At 42.0% G+C, this 20073-nt stretch overlaps 2 protein-coding genes across 4 annotated transcripts; both read right to left on the bottom strand.

Annotated features, from left to right (window-relative positions):
* Window positions 1-562: 562 nt before the first annotated feature.
* Window positions 563-7658, bottom strand: pwwp2a (PWWP domain containing 2A). 3 transcript variants are annotated; one of them, XM_086160413.1, is made up of 3 exons: window positions 6683-7658; window positions 3198-4805; window positions 563-1163 (listed from the first exon to the last, which is right to left on the bottom strand). In XM_086160413.1, exons 1-2 carry the CDS (start codon window positions 7507-7509, stop codon window positions 3200-3202), a joined length of 2433 nt encoding a protein of 810 aa, XP_086016539.1. In that variant the 5' UTR covers window positions 7510-7658; the 3' UTR covers window positions 563-1163; window positions 3198-3199. The 3 variants fall into 3 exon arrangements, with proteins under 3 accessions (XP_086016539.1, XP_086016540.1, XP_086016538.1); XM_086160414.1 differs by having other exon boundaries at window positions 3592-4805; XM_086160412.1 differs by lacking the exon at window positions 563-1163 and having other exon boundaries at window positions 1951-4805.
* A 2382-nt stretch (window positions 7659-10040) lies between these two features.
* On the bottom strand, window positions 10041-20073 carry oatx (organic anion transporter X). Its single transcript, XM_086160888.1, has 16 exons — window positions 19756-20073; window positions 19496-19615; window positions 18739-18903; window positions 18306-18379; window positions 18099-18228; window positions 17899-18002; window positions 17669-17823; window positions 17012-17180; window positions 16803-16926; window positions 16509-16624; window positions 16367-16421; window positions 12652-12811; window positions 12470-12578; window positions 12301-12379; window positions 10361-10488; window positions 10041-10277 (listed from the first exon to the last, which is right to left on the bottom strand). The coding sequence occupies exons 2-16, from the start codon at window positions 19520-19522 to the stop codon at window positions 10178-10180; spliced, it is 1695 nt and encodes a 564-aa protein (XP_086017014.1). The 5' UTR covers window positions 19523-19615; window positions 19756-20073; the 3' UTR covers window positions 10041-10177.

Genomic DNA, 20073 nt, shown 5'->3' with positions numbered 1-20073 from the left:
CTTTATGTGGACTTTAACCCCTAAGTCGCTGTGTCAGCTGATACTGCTCTAACACTTGATGGCTAATATTGGATATGAGTGAAATGTCAGGATTTATGAGAAGGAGGATTGTTTGGCTGTTTTCCTACTGACACAATTTGAAATCCCTTCTTTATGGAATAAAAAATTGTTTTCATGTTAATGATTTGCGATCCCAAAAAGATGGTCGGAATGAAGAGCAGTTTCTTAGCGTTTAGCTCTTTTAGAAAGCTGCTCTAACTGGAGCAATATATAAAAATATCATTCCTCCATCTAAAAAAAACAAAAACAAAACAAACACCCCAAACTACATGTATAGTATGTCCGTAAATATTTTTTTCTTGCATGATGAAACTGATAATTTTTTCGAAGTTCCAGTTTTTTAGCTTCAAAATGAACAAATCACCTCTTTGAAAGAAACAGGATAATGAAGAATTATCCTGTGACGACTATTTCTCATGAGTCTCATGACCCTGAATGACCTCTGGTGACATCATGTCCTCGCAACACTTATGGGGAACAAAATCAGAGATAGTTAATGATGTTAAGTTTCAACATGCATTTCTTTATTAATCATCTGAATTTTATACAAGTAACTTTTTCTTATAATTTTCACACTCATAATTTTCACTGCCATGGTCATTATTATGATCATCATTATCAGATCAGGTTAAGTTCCAACTAACAGTAATTTAATTTTTTGTTGATGGAACAGTTTAAAAACCAGGGCCATAAATTACGCTGATAGATTATTGATTAGGCCCCTAATCTGTTTCAAATAACTATTGGGCATCAGGTCCTGCTGTTGTGACCAGCAGCTTTTAAAGATGTATGTTCAAAAATGAAATTCAGTTTCTGTGACATATCATGGTTCTGTCTACCACTGGATTCAAAATAACAGAAAATAAGCCATAAAAACAGTTTCGTGTGACGAGGACCTCGATTGATCGATCATTGAGTTTATTGCCGAACGCTAAATACGAGTAATCCGCGTTGGTATTCATGAAATTACAACACTAGTGCTGATTAAACCCATTACAGAAAAAAAAAACTCCATAACATTTTACTTAAATAATTAAATTGATTCCACAGATCGTCAACCCATCAGCCTGTTGTAGCATCAGCAACTCTTCATAGAGGCAGGGCTGTGGAGAGAGAGACAGGTGTCACTAACAATGTCATCCAAAAGAGAATATTTTTTCATGGTTGAAAAAAAAAAAAAAAAAAAGTTTGTAAAATATTTGTCATGTATTTCACATATATTATCTGTTGACTGGTCAGCTTGAATGTGTTTTACCCCTCGGGTTATGTAAAATCCTTAAAGGCAACTTTTTATCGATTTGCATCTGTTCTGAAAAAATGTTATTCACATTTTGTCGCAACTGAGAACAGATTCATCTTGGCAACATGTAATCGATATATATTTGGATTTTAAACAAGAATCGGTTCCTGCTCAATATTTGACTCAAAAATGCCACATTGCCATTTCATATCATGTTCCTTGGAAATATACAGTCAGATAAATTTTCAATTATATTAGAAATCTATGGAATATAACATTTAAATGTTGAACATATCCAATAATTTATCAGCATCTAGTAGCATTTTCAAAGCATTTAGCTATTTTAAAAAGTACTCTGGTAATGATCGATTTTTCCAATGCTATGCCAGTACCCTGATGTGTTTTCCCACTCTGTCTATCAGGGATGTTTTTATCTAAAAATCAGCAACTTGAGGTTTGCATTATATTTGTGGGGACAAAAATATTCGGTTCTCATCTGAGAACGGTTGGAAATCTGTGACCGAAAAAGGTCAAACATTGAAATATTGCTGATATATTGGATTAAAAACATCTGGAGACCTAAACATCTGTTTGCAGGTGGAGTCCTCCGGGAACACCACCAGAGAAAAATGACAACAACCAATCAAAAAGCAGGTTGACAATTTATTTGTGGATTTGAAACATCAGAAAAAAAAAACCAAAACATAACACATGTACAGTCAGGTTCTTCTGTTATTTTGTCCAGAATATCTTAACTGCAAACAGACATGAAAAGAGTCTGACGGCAGAGAGGGAAAAGATGTTCATCGCCATGGTCACCATTGTTATCATGCCTTAAATCAACATTAACATTATCAGCCCCCACGCTTGACAAGAACTCTTTTCCACAGCATCCCGAGGCCAGACAGTCTGGATAAAGCAGCAGATTGACAGGTCACCAGTGTACATGCCAGTCAAAATGAAGTCACCTGTAATAGTTACGAACCAATAAGTGTCTGCATCGGATGTTAAGATGATAAGAAAACATTTCGAATACCATCTGATCGGTACGTCTGATCGCTGACCGATTGGGTATTACAAATAAAACCGATTCTTAACCTGATCCAGACCGCGGTGATCTCGTTCTGGGCCAAACACAGAACGCAGAGACCTGGTCCAGACGACCGACGTGGCCAAAAGAAGGTCTCCTCCAAACAACAAAAGTCTGATGATCCTTGACTACACAGAGCTGAGGAGAAACATCGGAAAACAGAGATCTGAATTCAAGGGCTACAGGAGGTACTATCCTCTAGACACCGGATTCTCAGTTACAAAGACCTATTCCAAACTACAGACAACCGAACCTGGACTTAACCTCGAGAGCTAATAAGGAATTTGCCGATCAGACGGACAAGACTTGACCTCTCATTTACTCGGGGTCAAATCAGACGTCTTCCAGTCCAGGTCCGCGGCCTCAAAATGACTTGGATTAAGTTCCGGTCCGGACCAAACAAGCTCCGCGCGGGACCACAAGCCACAGTTTGGACACCACAGTGTTTATTATCTTCGAAAAAGGACAACAACGGGATGAGATACGTCAACGGGCGGGTTTTATGCCACCAGAGAGCAATATTCAACCGGAACCGACAGACTGATGTTTTATGACTCAATTCCGTCGAGGCGTGTTGGACCTCAAAGAATGGAAACGAGAACAATCTGTCACTGAGGGGTTCCTGCTGGAACGGAGAGAAGCCCTGCCTGCTTTTCCCCCTCGGTGCCGTTCGGCCCACAAGGTAGGAATCTTCGCCCTCCTGCCTGAGTAGGAGCCACGATATCGTCAAGCTGTTGTTGCCCGTTTCGGACCGATGGACTAGACAAACTGTAGATGAGGGAGGCCAGATAGGGGGGAGGAAGTTACCACTATGTTTCGAACTGCGTGAGCAGTGCCCGCACTTCGGGTGTCAGCTGCTTAGCGGCACTTGCAGCCTCTGCGATGGCGCGGCGGTACGGCCCCTTCCTCTTCCTGTCAAAACGCAACTGGAAGCTCTCTAGAAAGGGGGAGAGCTGTGACAGTGCCAGGAAGGACGTGGTCGGTGAGCCAAACCAGGAGACACGCGCTTCCTGCTGCACCGCCAACCCAGTGTCGCTGTGTCGCACCACCGTGATGCCCAGCACCCGTGCGGGCCACCAGGGAAAGCCGTAGATCTTTGCCCACACTATATCGCCGATGCAGACGGAGCGGCCGTCCGGCAGCGGACACTTGGACACTGACTTAGAGAAGATGGGCGCCGCTGAGGAGGACGACGACTTACGGCGCCTCTTTAGGTCACTGCCGTTGTCCTCCTCGGCGCGGACGGCGGACATGTCTGTGCCGTCGCTTTTGGGAAGAGGGGAGGAGGAGGGGAGGGGGGGTGTGGAGGGCAGGTCCCTAGGAGGTGGGAGATCAAATGTCTCTGTGGAGCTACCGTCTGACTGCAAGGAGTCAGAGGAGGGAGGGGGGGCCACAGCCACGAGCTCTGCCCCCTCCTGGTCACCGGGCACCAAATCCACAGCAGTAGACGGAGAGAGGGGCAGTGAGGTGGAGGAAAGGGGAGGGTTGGAGGAGGAGCTGTGCACTTGACTTTCTTCTGTACGGTACCTTTGGGGCTTGAGCCGCATTCTGGGCGGAAGTTGAGACCCCGTGGGGACGGGGCAGGTGTGCTGCAAGCGTCGGGTAAAGTGGACTTTCTGGTTCTGAAGTGCCGACGCGCGAGTAACAATCCTGGCGCAGTTCTGGTCCTGGTTGTGGGTTTGATCGGAAGATCTGCAATTCGGCGGCTGAGACGTCCTCACCAACTTCTGAAGAACCTGGCATGTTGCAACGCTATCGGAATTTTTGGACAGAGCCTTCGTAGAGTTCAGCTTCAGTCGCATGTGATTTGACGAGGATTTGGAGGAGGACGCCACACCCCTGAGGATGCGGCGAGGGGAACTAGATGACGGGGATGAAGGCGAAGTGACACGTATGCCCGATGTTCTTCTATCCGCGAGGCAGCGTCTTCTGTCATTGTTTCGGAGACGCTTGAGCTCTAAGGAAACGGGTCTGTCGGCCGGCCTCTGCTGCCGCGGTACTTCCTCGCCCCTGAGATCCACCGGGGCCCGCCGCGCCTCCCTGTGGCCACGGGTCGTCACCATGCCTTTGCACTTGTCGCAGAGCACCTGGCGGGGGCGGAGCTTGATGGCGTTCATGATGGAGGTCGGCTCCTCCGAGCGGTAACGTCGTTTAGGCCTTTTGATTTTACGCGGTGGCGGCTGAGGTAATGCTTGATTGTAGGTGTCTCTGATGAAAAGCGGAGGTGGGTATGGTGCCCCTTCCTGGAAGAGCGGTGGCAGTTTGGCGCTGAAGACATGTGACGGGGTGGGGCTGATGGTGACCTCTTCCTGTTTTGGAGATGGGACATCCTTTAATTGTTGATCTGTCTGTGGAGTAATTACTGATCGCCCTCGCCGAGAAAACACTGTTATCGGAATTCCATATGGTCCAAACCTAGAAGAGATGGCATACGGGTCTTAGAGACTGAGGAAAAAAAAATTATAATAATAATAAAACGGATTACATTTTTAATAAATACCCTTCCCCTACTATTATTATATTACAATCAATGCTACTGTACCCCTTTTTTTTTTTTCTTTTTTTTTTTCATTTATTTCCTTTTGTATCTGCTCCTTATTCACAATCTACTACTGTGAATAGAATAGAATAACCTTTAATTGTCATTGCAGCGTATCCAGATTTGGTTTCAAGCTCTGAAATATGGTCAGTATGAAAAAATACAAAACAAAACAATATACAATATACGATAATATACAATAGACTCAATATTATCGAAGTCTACCATGCACTAAGTCTAACTTTGGGAGATGGAATGGCTCAGATGTGTAGAATATAATATAAACGTTAATATAAACCTGACATGACTGGAGGACAAACAGAACTCGTGTACAGTATTGTGAGATATGAATACAAATATGGATACCTTAAGAATAAAAATATAGATTGAGGGAGGGAGAGCAAATTGTAGAGTACTGTGCAATTATGCATTTACAGATGTAATATACAGCGCTGTGCATTTAGAGATACTATATACAGTACATTGAATTAGTCGTCCAAGCTATATACTTTCAACTGCAATTTCCAGAGGATTATATTAATTTACAAAGAAAACATTATCAGTGTATCATAGAAATGATACATACAACGGGTATAATATTCACAATGCATCAGTATAAAAACGTTCATTATTAAAATTATTTAAGAATGAGTAATGATTTTTTTAAAACAATATAGAATCCACAGTCCGGTCCCCTCCGAATTACATTAACTGATGTGACCTTTCAAAAATGAATCATCACGTATGACCTTACAGGACTTACAGCAGCAGACATTGAATACCATAACCTTCAAGTACTTCGTCAGTACTTGCTCTGTGGTTCTTGCACCTACAACATTATGATTAGAATTAGACTTAATGGCAGCAGCAAAAAAAAAAAACAAAAACAAAAACAACCTGTAAGGCGTTTAAACAACTGTCCATATAAAACATATCTCCTTTCAAAAATAATCAATATAATACTAGTAATAAGCCAGTGGTTGTACTTTACCAAAGGTCAAATTCCCCACGGTAAATTCTGGTTAAGGTTAGTCACTGAAATAAATAAACAAAACATAAAGCGGCATTTAAAAATTGAAGGCGGATATCAGATAGTTTACATACTTCATCCTGCAGACAGAAGTGATGGGATAAAATGGAATTTCAAATAGAAAAACATTGATAATTATGGTGTCAAGTGGAGGTTTTGACAAAATCCTGTTTTTCAAAGTACATAAACCAAGTAAGAACAGCTATCAGCTGTGATATATTGATTATGAGAGACTATCATTGCTGAGGGACATTAAGGTAAAGTCTGTCTCTAGTGCAATAAATTTAGCCTTACGCCACAGCTCTGTGAGCAGTGAATAAGACCATTGATGCCTTTTGGGACTTTAATTATTTCACTTTTTTCTTACTCACAGAAACTGGGACAATAATACCTTCCTTGCACCTATTCTAAATTCCACACGGAGAAAACCTCCATTCACCTCCAATGATAATCATCAAAAGTAAACAAACTCCACCTGGCTTTGAGCAAAAATCAGTCAAAAATGGACTGCTTTCAAAACAAACCTAGAGTCAAGAAATAATTCCACACCCATTTCAATTAATAATGGGTTTATTCTTATTAAGCAGCACCGATATTTGATGCATCGCTGCAACTTCTTGAGCACGATTCCTATTTTAATGTGAATCGGTGACGATCAAACCCTTGCAGGATGCTAGGTTATATTTGGAAAACACCCTCCAAAAATGACATTTGTGCTCTTACCTTTTGGACACGTCCATGAGCACACCTGAGAAGAGTTTCTCGCCGAGGCGGAAGGAAACCACCAGGGCGTCATCGATGACATGATCCAAGCAGACGCGGACTTCGGAACCGAGGCTCAGATCCTGCATGCAGACGCTCGCCTCGGGACGAAGCTCCGGTTCGGCGAGGTTCTCCCCGGCGCCGGACTCCGTCACCGGGCGTCTACTCGGCGACCGGCAGTCCTCGGAGCCCGGTGAGTTGTTGCCGTACCCGGCCTCGAGGCGTCGATCTCCCGGTACGATCGGACGGCCCTCGGCGACGTCTTGCGTTTCGGACCGAGCCGTGTAGCCACGATCGCGGTCGGTCGTTATATTGGTGGTCGGTTCCGCCGGTTCCGCCAGGGAAAGCCCGGCCTCTGTGACGGGCGGGGGGGCAGGGAAGGAGTGCAGGAAGACGGCGGGAAGTTGCGGATCCAGTAGGACACTGCGGCACGTCGCGGGGCCCAAAATGTTCCCGATTCCGTCCGGGTCTCCCGGTACACCGAGGGAGAAGGGATCCGTTCCGATCCGGTCCAGCGGGAAGGTCGTTACAAGCTCGTCCGCCTCGGGAAGGGCTTTGACTGCTAAGGGCTCAAGCTCCGACCTGACATGGCGGAGCTCCTCTCGGTCTCCACCATCACCCAGCCGATGTCCCGCACCGACGTCAACGAGGCGCCGTTCCAGTGACCCGTCGGTGTCCTGCGAGGCCTCGGGCATCCTCGGGTTGCCCGGACCCGGTCCTGCCACGCCTTCGTCCGCGGTTGCTGTCGTCGGAACCGTACCCCCTGGGTCTGCAACCACCGCCGCCATTTTCTTCCGCTGTGCTTTCGAGCGGTACGTTTTCCCACCCCCTCACACTAAAGCCGACTGCCGAGACGCGCTGTGAGTGGCTACGGAACCTGTCCATCAATCTGTTGACCGTATACTCCCGTTTGATTGGCTCGTCTTGCCCGAACGGATTCCTTTCACCACCTCGTCAGAATCAATTATCATTTTATTTTATTTTATCCCATTATAACTGAGATCTTTTGAAACGTTTACATGAATTAGTCGCCGTTTTGACTTTTTACTGTGTCTGTCATTGATTGGATTTTTTTTTTATTCACTTTAAAAAAACGAAGGAACTATATTTTGTCATTTTCTCAACTTATTAGGTGACATTACTTGATCATTATCATTGTGAGCAGACACAAAAGAATCACTGGTAAATAACTGATGGTGTCACAACATATATCGGTAATTTTTATTCCTTTCCTTATTCTATGGATATAAAAATGTTAAACTTGACTTCCTTTGTTCAAAATGTAATGTTTCAGCCTTTTGTCTTTTTTTTCAAAGTTGTATTTTATAACACTGCCTGTTTTGTTTTTTCTTTAATTCTGTAAACATGTCTCAAGAGAGACATGACTTCTCTTCTGATTACTACCAGGTGGGAATAAAGTGATGCGTGAAATAACATCAGTTGATTTGTATTTTTTTTTTCTAGGACCAGAAAATAATCTACAAAATAATATCAACATGCATGCATTGCTCTCCCCGGGTTTGAGCCTTCTATGTGTGTCCCCAATGTCTGGACAGACTGTTGGCAAGAGGGCCTTGTCTTTTTTACGTTATAATTGTAGAAAGGTTCACTTCTTGGCATTTAGCATTGATTTCTTTACGGCAGGGGTGTCAAAATAATTTTGGTCCGGGTTATGTAATGAACTGTTCCTCAAAAAAAACAAAAAAAAAAACATGATAAATTAACATTAAAAATTAATACTGAAAAAATTATTGATGAGGTTACACCCTAAAAATATTGTTGCGTTAAAAGAGAAAATGTAGTCACCGTTGGAAAATTGATTGATAGCATGTATAAGAGGAGGTATAATGTTTTCAAGGCTAATGGTGGCTATTCTGGTTATTTAGTCAATCTTTTTAATTTTGCTGTTTTTTTTCCAGCGGCCACATACAGCCTAATTTGATGTCAAGGGGCCAGACCAGTAAAATTATTGCCTAGAAGTAACACTACGTCTAAATTTTTCCTTTGTTTTAGTGTAAAGGAGGTAAACAGGTAAATCATAAAAATCTTTATCTGTAATGAATTGTTCCTCTGAAAAAATATATGACAAATAAATATTAAAAATGAATATAAAAAAATGAATTGATGAGATTACACCTTAAAAATATTGTTGCGTCTAAAGAGAAAATCTTGTCACAGTTGGAAAATTTGCCACTATAACTTATCAGAAAATTGATTGGTAGCATGTATAAGAGGAGGTATAATGTTTACATGGCTAATGGTTGCTATTCTGGTTATTAAATCAATCTTTTTAATTTTGCCTTTTTTTTGTTATCCTTTTTGTGGTTTTTATAGAAATAAGTAAAGAAAAGCTTATTTTAACAATGTCACTAGATGTTTTTCATCAAAAAATCCTTTTCTTTTCAAATTTTGAAGCAAAAAATACATTGCAATGTTACTTTTTCATTGTTTTCTTTGCCTGTTTTTTTTTTTTTTTTAAACACACTGTATAAAACAGGGCCGCACTAACACAAAGATTTAAATTTCAGGCAGGGGGCCAAAAAATACTGTTCCAAGGGCCGGAATTGCCCCCTGTTTTACGGTGAAACTGAAGACTCATTTGTTTGCTGCTTCTCATGAGTCCTGAGTTGTGGTGTTGAGGTGTTGTGTTCTGTTTTTTTTCTCTGTTTTTTGTTTATATTTGAGTCAGCGCAGTGGTTAGCCCTTCCACCTCATAGTAAGAAGATCCTTGGTTTGAGCCTTACAGTGGGGCTTATCGTGTGGAGTTTGCTTGTCTTTCTGGGTTTCCTCCAGGTACTTCAATTTCTTCCCACAGTCAGAAAACATATACCATTGTGTCCCTCATTACAGAATTAATAAATGAATGAGTGTGTGATTTAACTTGTGTCCTACTCTCATTTTTGTACAGAACTTTGATGGAAATTGCTATTTAAATTATTTGTGTGTATATATATATTTACACAAAATAAACAAATGAATAAGTTAATCATATATATATATACATACATATATATATATATATATATATATTTTTTTTTTTTTTAATTATTTTCTCTATTGGTTTTACGCTCCTTCCTGACACAACCCCCTGCATTTATCTAGGTCAAGGGTCTGCATTCAGACTCTTGTGGCTCCTTTATCACCTATGGATAATCCATTTTGATTAAAGAAATATATATTACATATGACATTTTATTATAGAATTTGTACACTGGATTTTCAAAATATCAGAGTCCAAATGAGGTGAAATCTCCATCTGCTTGTTTGGAGTCTCTTTACCTTGATTCTATCAGCAGCTGAGTTGAATCCAGACAAACTGTTTTTTTCTTTTTTTTTACTTTAGTCTGTTTTATTAATTATGGATCTTTAAATTTTTCAATCATTTGTCGTCAATCAATGATCAAAGTATTGATTTGGACTGTGTTGATGTGGCCTCATTGATCGGTTAGAGGGCATTTAGGTTAACCCCTCCTCTTCCTTCAGCTCCTCCAAAGCCACGTCTTTCTCATTTGAAACCATGCCTTCTTTTTGCTGGGGTGTGAAGCTTTTCCCGGACCTGGGGGCAGAGATATAGACCTGTAAAATTCATCATCCCGGTGCCAGTCGTGACGCTATTGCAACTGAACAAAAAAAGCACACCACTTTTCCTCCACATCGTCAATGGTTTCTGGGAGTGGAACGTTGAGCGTCTCTGGCAGGAAGCATGCAAAGGCCCCCGCTACCACTGCTGCACCCCCATATACCAGGCTAGGCAAAACAGGGAGAACCTGGGACACAGTATATTTTATTAGCTCAGCGCAAAAGACAATCTTCAGCAGAGCATAATGTGATCAGTGACTACTCATTTACTGTACTATGTTTAACCATCTCTTTTTTTTTTGCTCATTTTTTGCTCATTCACACACTGATGGCAGTAGAGCTGCTATGCAAGGTGCTAACCATGCTATCGCGAGCAACTTGAGTTGCTCGTCTTGCAAGTTTTGGCATGCAAATTTTAGGGGCTGGGAATCCAGCTGCCAACCGTAGGATTGCAGGTTCACTCGCCCCACCGACTGATCACATACAACATTTTAATGAATTATTTTTTTAAGTGTAGAGTTGAAAATCACTTTGCTGTTTATCATAGAACAAATACAATCCAATTCTGAAATTTGACTTGCAATATAAGATTCGCAAAGATTATTTTGCCATTAATAGAAAAATTGAACATGCAATTGCAGGTTGTGCATTTTCTTTTGTTTGTCTGGTCAATAATTCTAACTACGGACCACACTTACAATATTTTACAAGAGCTTGATACAGAACTACAGTGTGTTACTAGACCTGAGAAAACTAATAATAAGGCTATCGACTAGTTATTTGTAATGCAGCTTCTGAAACATGTTTATAATGGAGACCTCCATTTAACAGATGTATGCAGCACCAAGCAGACACATGGAAAAATCCCATTTAATCCTGAGATCTTTGGAATTAATTCAGCTCCTTTACCCATTAGGACCATCGAAGGTAACAGTTATTCAGATTCACTCTTGGATAAACACTAAGAGACTTGTGAGTTATCTTTCCAATATACATTCTGCCCTATTCTGATGCCTGATAATCCTCTTCATGCCCTTTAGACTAAAAGGGAGGTCAGAATAATATAAGTGTTCAGCATCTTCTCTATATTTTTTGGAAACATGTTGTCATCTGGTCAGCTGCTGCCTTCGAAGCCCAGAAACCAGCAGCACATGAGGAAAACATGTTCTGGTCTTTCCCCATTGAATATTATCTTAAATCCAAGCCTTGAAGAGCATGGGTATATTAATTAAGGTATTTACCCTTTTAATCCAGAAATCTGCAAGTCATAATAATGGAAAATATTTCAGAGGCATATATCACAGTCTAAGTTAATTTTTACATGCAACCCAAATGCGGAAAATGAATTAAATTTTGAAAAAAAAAAATGAAAAGCTATAAACCAATTTTACTCAAACCCTGTGTGTTTGTGCTAGCGTGCCTGAGTGTGTTGTATATGTGTTCAGAAACTCCCTGCAGGCCAATAGAACTGGAGAAGCCTGTCAGATGAGGGGGTTGAAACGTCTTCAAGTGAAGAAAATCCAGTTGCCAAGGGTGTACATGTGATGAGCATGTACACCCCTGGCATCTGCTAGCCAAACTATTGCAAAGTGTCTTGTCAAAGTTCATTCATTGATTATCCACCGCTTAGCCTACATTTGGGGTCATGGGGGATGCTGGTGCCTATTCCAGCTGCCATTGGGTGAGAGGCCGAGCAAACCTAGGACCAGTTTCCGGTCACTTGCCACACATGGAGACAAATAACCATCCACCTTCTCATTCACACAAGGCCAATTTCTCTTTTTTTCCCCAATTAACGTTCTGCATGGTTTTGGACCGTGGAAGGAAACCAGAGGAAACCCATGCAGACATGGGGAAAATGTGCAAATTCCACAAAGACACCCCCCCCCAGAAATGGACCAGGGTTGTTTGAGCTTCGTAGTGGGAGCGCTAACCACTGCGTCACTGTACCGCCCTTTTGTAAAAGTCCATATATGTTAATATGCGCATTAATGTTTCACCTCATCAAGGATGAGGACAGCTGGTGCAGCCATGCTGCCAATTCTGGCCATTGTCGAAACTAGGCCCATACCGGTTTGCCTGGAAAAACAGATTAATGTTATAAACCAGTAGATAGATAGATAAAGAGATGCATTAATTTATTTACCTGATGATGTTATAAGGTCTCACCTGATAACTGTGGGGTAAAGCTCTCCGGTATAAAGGTAGACTGTGGTGAACGAGGCTGAGGTAAAAGCTTTACCAAGACATGCTAGCGCGGTACGGGTAGTCTGCATGTCTGAAATGTGAAAGTGAGACTGGCTTAAGAATGTGTTTAAATATGTCTTGCTTAGTGTGAACCTATGTCTTACCTTTAGGGATGAAGATGTTGGTGAAGATAACAAGGGCTGACAGAAAGAGACATGTTGCTTGAGACACCCTTCTCCCCAGGACGCTAAGCATGCCCAGAGCCATTAATTTGGCAGGGATATCTACTGCTCCGAAGATGATCTGGATTAGGTAAATACTCACCTGGATCAAAAATCAGAGCACAGATTTTCCAAAAGGAATTACATTTGAAAGTGAGCCTCATCATTTCCTGCAGCCTAATCTCAATATATATTGAGAGATTTGCAGGTTGTTGTTTTTTTTTTGGGGGGGGGGGGGGGGGGGAATCTAACCCTAGGGATATATATTCAATTTGTAACTGCTTGGCAAAGTTAGATACAGGAATCCCAATGAAGGACATGTGTACTTTATGTTTGAAATGGGAATTCACGTGAAGAGGGAATATGCCAGGAAAATTAGGATACTGGTTATAATCAAGGCAACAGAGATCATACGCCGCTGGGAAAATGTGTGTGAGCAGACCACTTGCCTGATTTGGAAGGCAATAGTAGTGGACAGAAAAGGAGAAAGGGGTACACTGCATCATTGGTAATAGTTATCTCCATTCACTCGTACTGTGCATCCAGTGACATCATTTTGTGCATCCATTGGCGTAGCACGTAATGACAAAACCACTAGAAACATACATATATACATACTTGCTGCTATTCTGGATATTATGAAACCATACTAACACTTGCAATAAGTCAACTAGAAGAGCTTTGAATATCCCATGATTCCAAATATTCCCATGTAAGATATAAAGTCTCCTTGGAGAATCTCCTCAATGAAGATGCTCAAGAAAAACTTAATATCAAATCCTTGTAAATAAATGTACAGCTACCTTCAGATGGTTGACAAACATGCCACAACAGCCAGGAAACAAAGAAGAAACACAGTTCGGGCGTGGCTCCCAAATTGCTATACTCCATGCTAATAGACGAAACTTTATCTCAAACATTGAGGGCCTCAAATTACCTCCAGAGTACATCTTCTGCTGAGTAGGCACTGCAGACAATGTACTCTACTTGAATTGAATATCTAATTACCGGGGCGGCATTGTGCAGGTGGTTGGAGTGCTCCTGTTGGAACCAAATATTCTTGGTTCGATTCCCAATCTCCTCCTAGCCTTCGAAGTGTTGTTGAAGAAGACGTGGACCCTCTAACAACCCCTCTGGTGCTGCTAAGCAGCTGCCTGCCGCTCGCGGTTCATTCACGACGGGTTAAATCGAGATGTCGAATTTTGCTGATGTTGTTTGGTATGTATGAGCACAACTACCGTTGTCACACACAATATAGAGCCGGCTGCGGAAAGCTACGCTGTACTTAGCAAGTAGACAATGCTCCTCCAAGCCTCTAAGATAAAAGCTGAAGCGTAAGGAGGAACTACAGAGCCTTGCTATGAGAATAAACCCCTGGGATCTCAGTCTCTTATTGCATGCATTTCTGTTTCTCCATGTCTAAAGCTGGTCTGTCCTCAAGAACTGGAAGATGAATCAAGCCTTCTTTGTTGACCAGCTGGGGCTGGCAGAGCACTACAACCTTGCCAGATGCTCCAGTGTATGTTCAAGCTCCCATGAAGACTCCCTCTGCAAGTGCTGGACGGCATCCATTTCATGGTCATCACTTGGTTGGACTAATTCCAAATTAATTCCAATAGTGTTGCCTTCAAGTACCTCCAATCATTTTGTATTTTTCCCCCACAGTCATCCTCCAAGGAGTTCTAGATCCACGTGGAGAGGGTAGCTAGAGTGCAGCGCCACAAGAAAGAAAATTTGCTAACAGTAATACAGTAATGTAGAGCGCTTGCTTGAAATTCTAACAAAAAAGCTGGGAGACGATAGAATAAATTGCCAAAGCAGTCTTTGCTATGCACCGTTTCAATACCTCCAAATCTGCAATATTGCCCAGTGTGCAAACCACCCATTAGTCTTGGAATGAAAAACGCAGTGTGCACAGCAGGGAACAGGCAGGGTACTGAAAGAAATATACAGGATAGGAAGTGCCGCAGTCCACTGACCCTTTGGACGACACAATGCTTTGTAGTGCTACAATCTGGAGTAACACACCTATTCAGGGGGTTCCATGAATCCTTTGAAATATTACATTATATTCACTCCAATTCAACCCATCTAGTGCTTCTCACCTCACATTGTCAGCACAGGACGACAGGAATTAAGTCTATCATAACTGCTCTGTACTGTAAGCTACAGTCCAGATGTAGACTGCAACTTTAAAAGTTCTGTACTAGCAGAGGTACAAGGTAGTGCAGCCCTAAGGGGTCACAAGATAGTGTAGAAATAATGCCAAAATAAATAAACAAATCAAATCTACAACTCTCATTCTGGATCAGCAAGGCTACCGTGGGTCAGCAAAAGAGAGGAGGAAAACGTGTTCATAAGCAGAGAGAAGCAGAAAGGCAAGACTCAATGAATGAGTGCCGTATGGTGAAACGAGTGATTAAGACCAGAGAGAGAAATGTATTGATAAGTGCCAGAAGTGTGATAGGAAGAAGGAAAGAGTACTTTGCAGAACTGTGAATATGGCGCATTAGAGAGACTGAAGAGTGGAAGAACTTAATATTTTGGACCACAGAGCAGCAAAGAGTAGACACAGTGAAGTGAGGAGGACACTGAAGAGGACTGAAAAGGCAGTTGGTCCGTAAGATATACCTGTGGAAATGTGGAAGATTCAAGGAGAACCACCTACAAAGTTCTTGATAGGGCCGTTCAACAAGACCTTAGAGCGTGAGAGGATCGAAGAAGTGTCCTGGGGATGTACAACGTTGTGGCAGCTACATAGAAATAAAGTTGATGAGCTTTCCAGTGAAGTTACGGTACAGAGTAGTGGAAACTAGAGTGGTGAGGATCTTGGGGCATTTGTCTGCAGCGGCAGAAAGACTGCTACGGATGCAGTATTTGCTTTGAAAATGTTGGTAAATAGTACTAAGAAGGTCAGAGGAAGCTGCATTGCACCTTTGTAGAACTAGAAAAAGCATAGGAGATGGTGCTGAGAGAAGAACTTGGGTATTGTATGAGAACAGAAATATGTTGGAGTGGTGCAAGACATGTATGAGCGCTGTACAGTGTTGAGGTGTGCCATAGGAGTGACAGGGGAGTTCAAGTTGAAGGCGAGATTGCAAAGGATCAGCTCTGAGACCCTTCTTGTTAACTCTGATGATTGATAGGCAGACAGATGAGATTAGACACAAACTACCATAGACTATGATGTTTGCAGATATGTTTGTTATCTGTTGTGAAAGCTTGGAACCGGTGGAGGGAAATCTAAAGACGTGGGGATATGCCCTGGGGAGGTGACAGGAGAGGATTTTAATCACATAGGGTCAACAATCCAGGGGAACAGAGAGTGTGGAAAAAGAGGGGAAGAAACATGTGTAGAAAGCTTGGAATGGATGGAGAAACTGTCAAGTTTAATGTCTGTTTTGGGGAAAAGGTCAGAGGAGACGGACTAAGATGCTTTAAATATGTGCAGATGAGGAATAGTGAATGAATCAGTAGAAGGGCGCATAACAAAGAATCTGAGTTAAATGTGACATGTTTGTCACTTGCTACATATTAGCCACATATTAAACACATAGCTAACACTATGAGGAGCAAATGTTATCATCATTGTGAAAAATCTTTTTTTTTCTAAAGCATCTCAAGTCTGTGATTCTTTGAATACAGCACGATATTTCACCCCAAACTTCTGCAGGTCCATTGCCAAACCGTAGTAAGCGAAGCTGGTGGAGAACCTGCAGAATGAGACAGAGGAACGAGAAAAGAAAAGATGCTCTTTTCTGGAGACCTGTCATTGATTACATTTCGCAAGGCGGTCTTACCAGACAGCAATGAGACAAACAGAGATACGTCTCATGCCTCTCGTCCTTAGAAGATCATAAGCCGTGAACGTCGAGCGACACGACTCCATCTCTTTGTTCATGTGTGAGTGCAGAACCTGCAGGTCACATGATATGAAGCTAAGCAGGTACTGGACATAAAGATCTTGATGTACAAAAAATTCTCAAACATCTGTCGCGGAACGGTCACTGGGTCCCCAATGTACCCTGAGTCCTAAAGTACCAATTTTGGGAAACCGGAACCTCTGAGAGCCCCTCAGATCCCTGACAGTTCACCTCTAGTGTTAACTTGTTGATCACTTCCGGTTTCCCATTTATCCGTGCAACCCGGTTAAGACTTTTTAATGCGTCTTCGGATCGTCGCTTCAGAACCAACCAGCGTGCTGACTCAGAGTACCACCTGACCAAATAGAAAACAGACATAGACCATCTCACATACGGTAGAGGGACTTGTTACTCTCGATATATTGGAAGCAAACACTGACCAGCTGTAGGCAAAGAACAGAAAGTGGGGGGCGCAAACAGCCACCTGCAGCTTCCTCCAGTCTTTTAGCCAATATGACATCCCCGCCAGGATCATCTGTCCAAATGTGAAGAAGAAGGAGGTGAGGGTGCCGACTAAGGTCCTCTCTTTAGTTGGGATCCACTCGACCTCTGAGTGACATTTAGATGAGAGATGGACAGATAGTAAGACAGTACGAAATAGTTGTATCAGACAATTAATTTAACAGACAGAAATGCAGTCAGACAAAAGTGGCTGAAGAAGTCAGACAGAAACAGTCAGATTGACACTGAAATGATAAGTCAGACGCAGGAGCTCTAAATAGCTAGATAACTGGATAGCTAGATAGATTATTAATTCCCAGGGGGGGGATATTAAATTGTCACAGCAGCCGGTTACATTAAAGAAAAACGTAAATACAAAAATGCAATAAGAAAAATTTAAATACAAAAAAATACAGGAAAACTGTGGTAGAAACACAAAAGTGTAGTGGAGCAGATTTACAGTTGGGAGGATGTACTTGAGCTAAGGTGCAATGGTGTTATTAGGTAAAGGTAGATATTCAAGAATTCAGCGGTAGGCTAGCAGGCAGGCGTACATGCAAGCAGACAATTTAACAGAGAGTCAGTTAAACAAGTACTCAGTGACACGCCGTTCAGGATCACTCCGGAAACTGCCATCCCACTCATACACCTGAGTATGCAGTAGGTTGTGTAAGAAGGGGAGAGGGCAGAGCTACAGCCCAGGATGGCCAACAGGAAGTATGACCAAATAAGAACAGACCTCCTCCCAAACCTAATAGAGACAAGTTGTCATTGGTTACATTGTCCACACACTTTGACACACTTATCTGGACCAGGTGAGTCTCACCTGTCAGCCAGACCACCGAAGATGATTGCACCCGCCAAAACTCCCCCCATATAGATGGTCTGAATCATTTGTTTTAAGGGGCGCAGCGAACAAACCAGCTGCCACTGATGAACGGACGGGGTAAAAGACAGACAGTGAACGATGGCGATGAACGAAAGCGAGTGACACGCGCGTTTACGTCGACGGCTTTTCTAGATTACCTCGGAAACGGTGGTGGAGAAGAACTCGGTTTGGTCAAACGTCCATCCGTCTAGACATGCTTCGGTTGGCAAATTGCTAAAGTTAGAGGAGCTGTTGGCGGCTAGCAGGTGCAACTGCGGCGTCACATACCTGAGACGGGACGAGTGTCAGAATTCACCCATCGACAAAAAGAGACTTAGGTGAACGCGGGAAATGATCATGGGTACCTCCTGCAGCGGTCCAGTCTTGTTCCTGAAGAATCCAGAGGAATGAACGCTCTGAGCAGTCGCTGATCATTTACCTTGAACAGTATCCACAACGCATCACACGGTTATTTGGTGACCTTGCACAACAAGTAACCTCATACAGAAATAATACAGACGGCATTTAGAGTACATTGCAAGGTAATCTTATAATATTCCATGGCATATAGATGGCTCGGGTGGTAGGGCGATTATCTTGACACCCAAAGTTCAAAGATGGGTTACATACAGAATAATTTCCCAACAAGGATTAATAAAGTCATCAAAAAAAAAAAAAGATTAAAATCCTTGCAGTATGTTTTATGATTAGATTGCTGTGTCATGTAGTTCATCCAGTGACCAAACAGCCTGTGTTACTAAATCAACCAATAACATCAACTCGGGGGTAAATGATTACCGTGTTGTCCGAAAAATTGTGGATACTGAAATTTTTCGGCAGGCTGCAGTGATGGGAGGGGATGGCGGAGATGAAGTTGTTCAGGAGGTTTTGACTTGCCATAAATAAACCAGGGAAACTGATCAAGGTCACATGGATCCACTGGTACCTGCCAAACCCACCCACCTTGCCAAGGAAACAAGTGAGAAGAACAACATATTTCACATAATTATCTGTTATCACTTCCTGTAAAGCGGACGTCGACAATACATACATTGCGGGATTCGATTAAAATAGCACAGTGATTTTATAGAAACATCTTATTATCGTAGCAAGTGGTTCCATTTTTGAACCCACCCGCTTCTTCAGTTCTAAGCCGTGCCGACAACCACAAAAACTAGATGTCCACAGCTAAAAACTGTGAAGTTTAATGTCTAATTCGTCGATAAAAACAAAATAACTTCAGTACGAATGGATGGCGGCCCAATCTCTTCTCTCCATAACGTTTGAACTGAAGAGGTCTCTCAGATAGGAGACTAAATGTCTTCAAAAACAAATGAAGTTGTAACAAAAAAAAGATTTCCCGATGAAAAAACCATGACTTGGAAAAGTGAAAACCTTCGAATAACATGTGCAGCATTTGGTTTATATTGCAATCAAATCATATAATTCTCATATAACAGCGCAGCAATCATCTTAAATATATAATTATCAGATCACTCTTGCAATTATTAGATTCTTAGAGTGACTGTAAGGTAAACAGTTTACTTCTACTCACCAGGTCCAGCAGGTCGCCAAAGCCCATCTCTGTCTTCAGTTATTTCTCCTTAATGTTTTAATGACTCAAAAGTTTATTTTCTAAAACTCAACATTCATATTTCGTTCCAGCGCTCTTTCACTTGAAAAGGAGCAGAAAAAAAAAAGAAGTAGCAGCAGAAGAAAGGTACTTCCATATGATGAAATTTTCCTTAATCTGAATGATCCATAGAATACTAACAAAACATGCTAAAAATACATTTTTTAGCAGTATCAACATACCTCAAATCCCCCAGGAAACGTTAAGTGTAATAGGTCAAACTAGTCTTCTACAATTTCTTTCCAATCTGAGGTATTTTCTACCAATGTATCCTAATAATTCCAGGCCTCTGTCTTATGTTTTCCCCCAATATTGTGAAACACCTAAACTGAATCTGGTGAAAGCTCTTAAAGGATTAGTTACTTACAGTTTGTCGGCGGTGAACAACAGAGCAGAAAATTTGTCTCTCTCTCTCTCGCTCTCTCTCTCTCTCTTTCTCTTTCTCTCGCTCTCTTTCTCGCTATCTCTTCACCTGTTAATAGCTGAGCTAACTGTCACAT

This window comes from Fistularia commersonii, chromosome 15, assembly GCF_037954325.1.
Source record: "Fistularia commersonii isolate RoL2024-O1a breed Wild chromosome 15, RoL_Fcom_v1.0, whole genome shotgun sequence".
NCBI lineage: Eukaryota > Metazoa > Chordata > Actinopteri > Syngnathiformes > Fistulariidae > Fistularia > Fistularia commersonii.
Note: the sequence above shows the minus strand (reverse complement) of the source record. Positions and strands in the feature narration are given on the sequence as shown.

Bases quoted from the DNA above. Each gene is read 5' to 3' on its own strand.
- pwwp2a (XM_086160413.1), bottom strand. From the start codon at position 7,509: ATGGCGGCGGTGGTTGCAGACCCAGGGGGTACGGTTCCGACGACAGCA. The intron at 4,806-6,682 runs GTAAGAGCACAA...CATCTCTTCTAG, and splicing joins CTCATGGACGTGTCCAAAAG to GTTTGGACCATATGGAATTC.
- oatx (XM_086160888.1), bottom strand. From the start codon at position 19,522: ATGGGCTTTGGCGACCTGCTGGACCTG. The intron at 18,904-19,495 runs GTGAGTAGAAGT...TTCCTTGGCAAG, and splicing joins TTGGCGACCTGCTGGACCTG to GTGGGTGGGTTTGGCAGGTA. The intron at 16,422-16,508 runs GTAAGACCGCCT...CTCATTCTGCAG, and splicing joins GTTTGTCTCATTGCTGTCTG to GTTCTCCACCAGCTTCGCTT.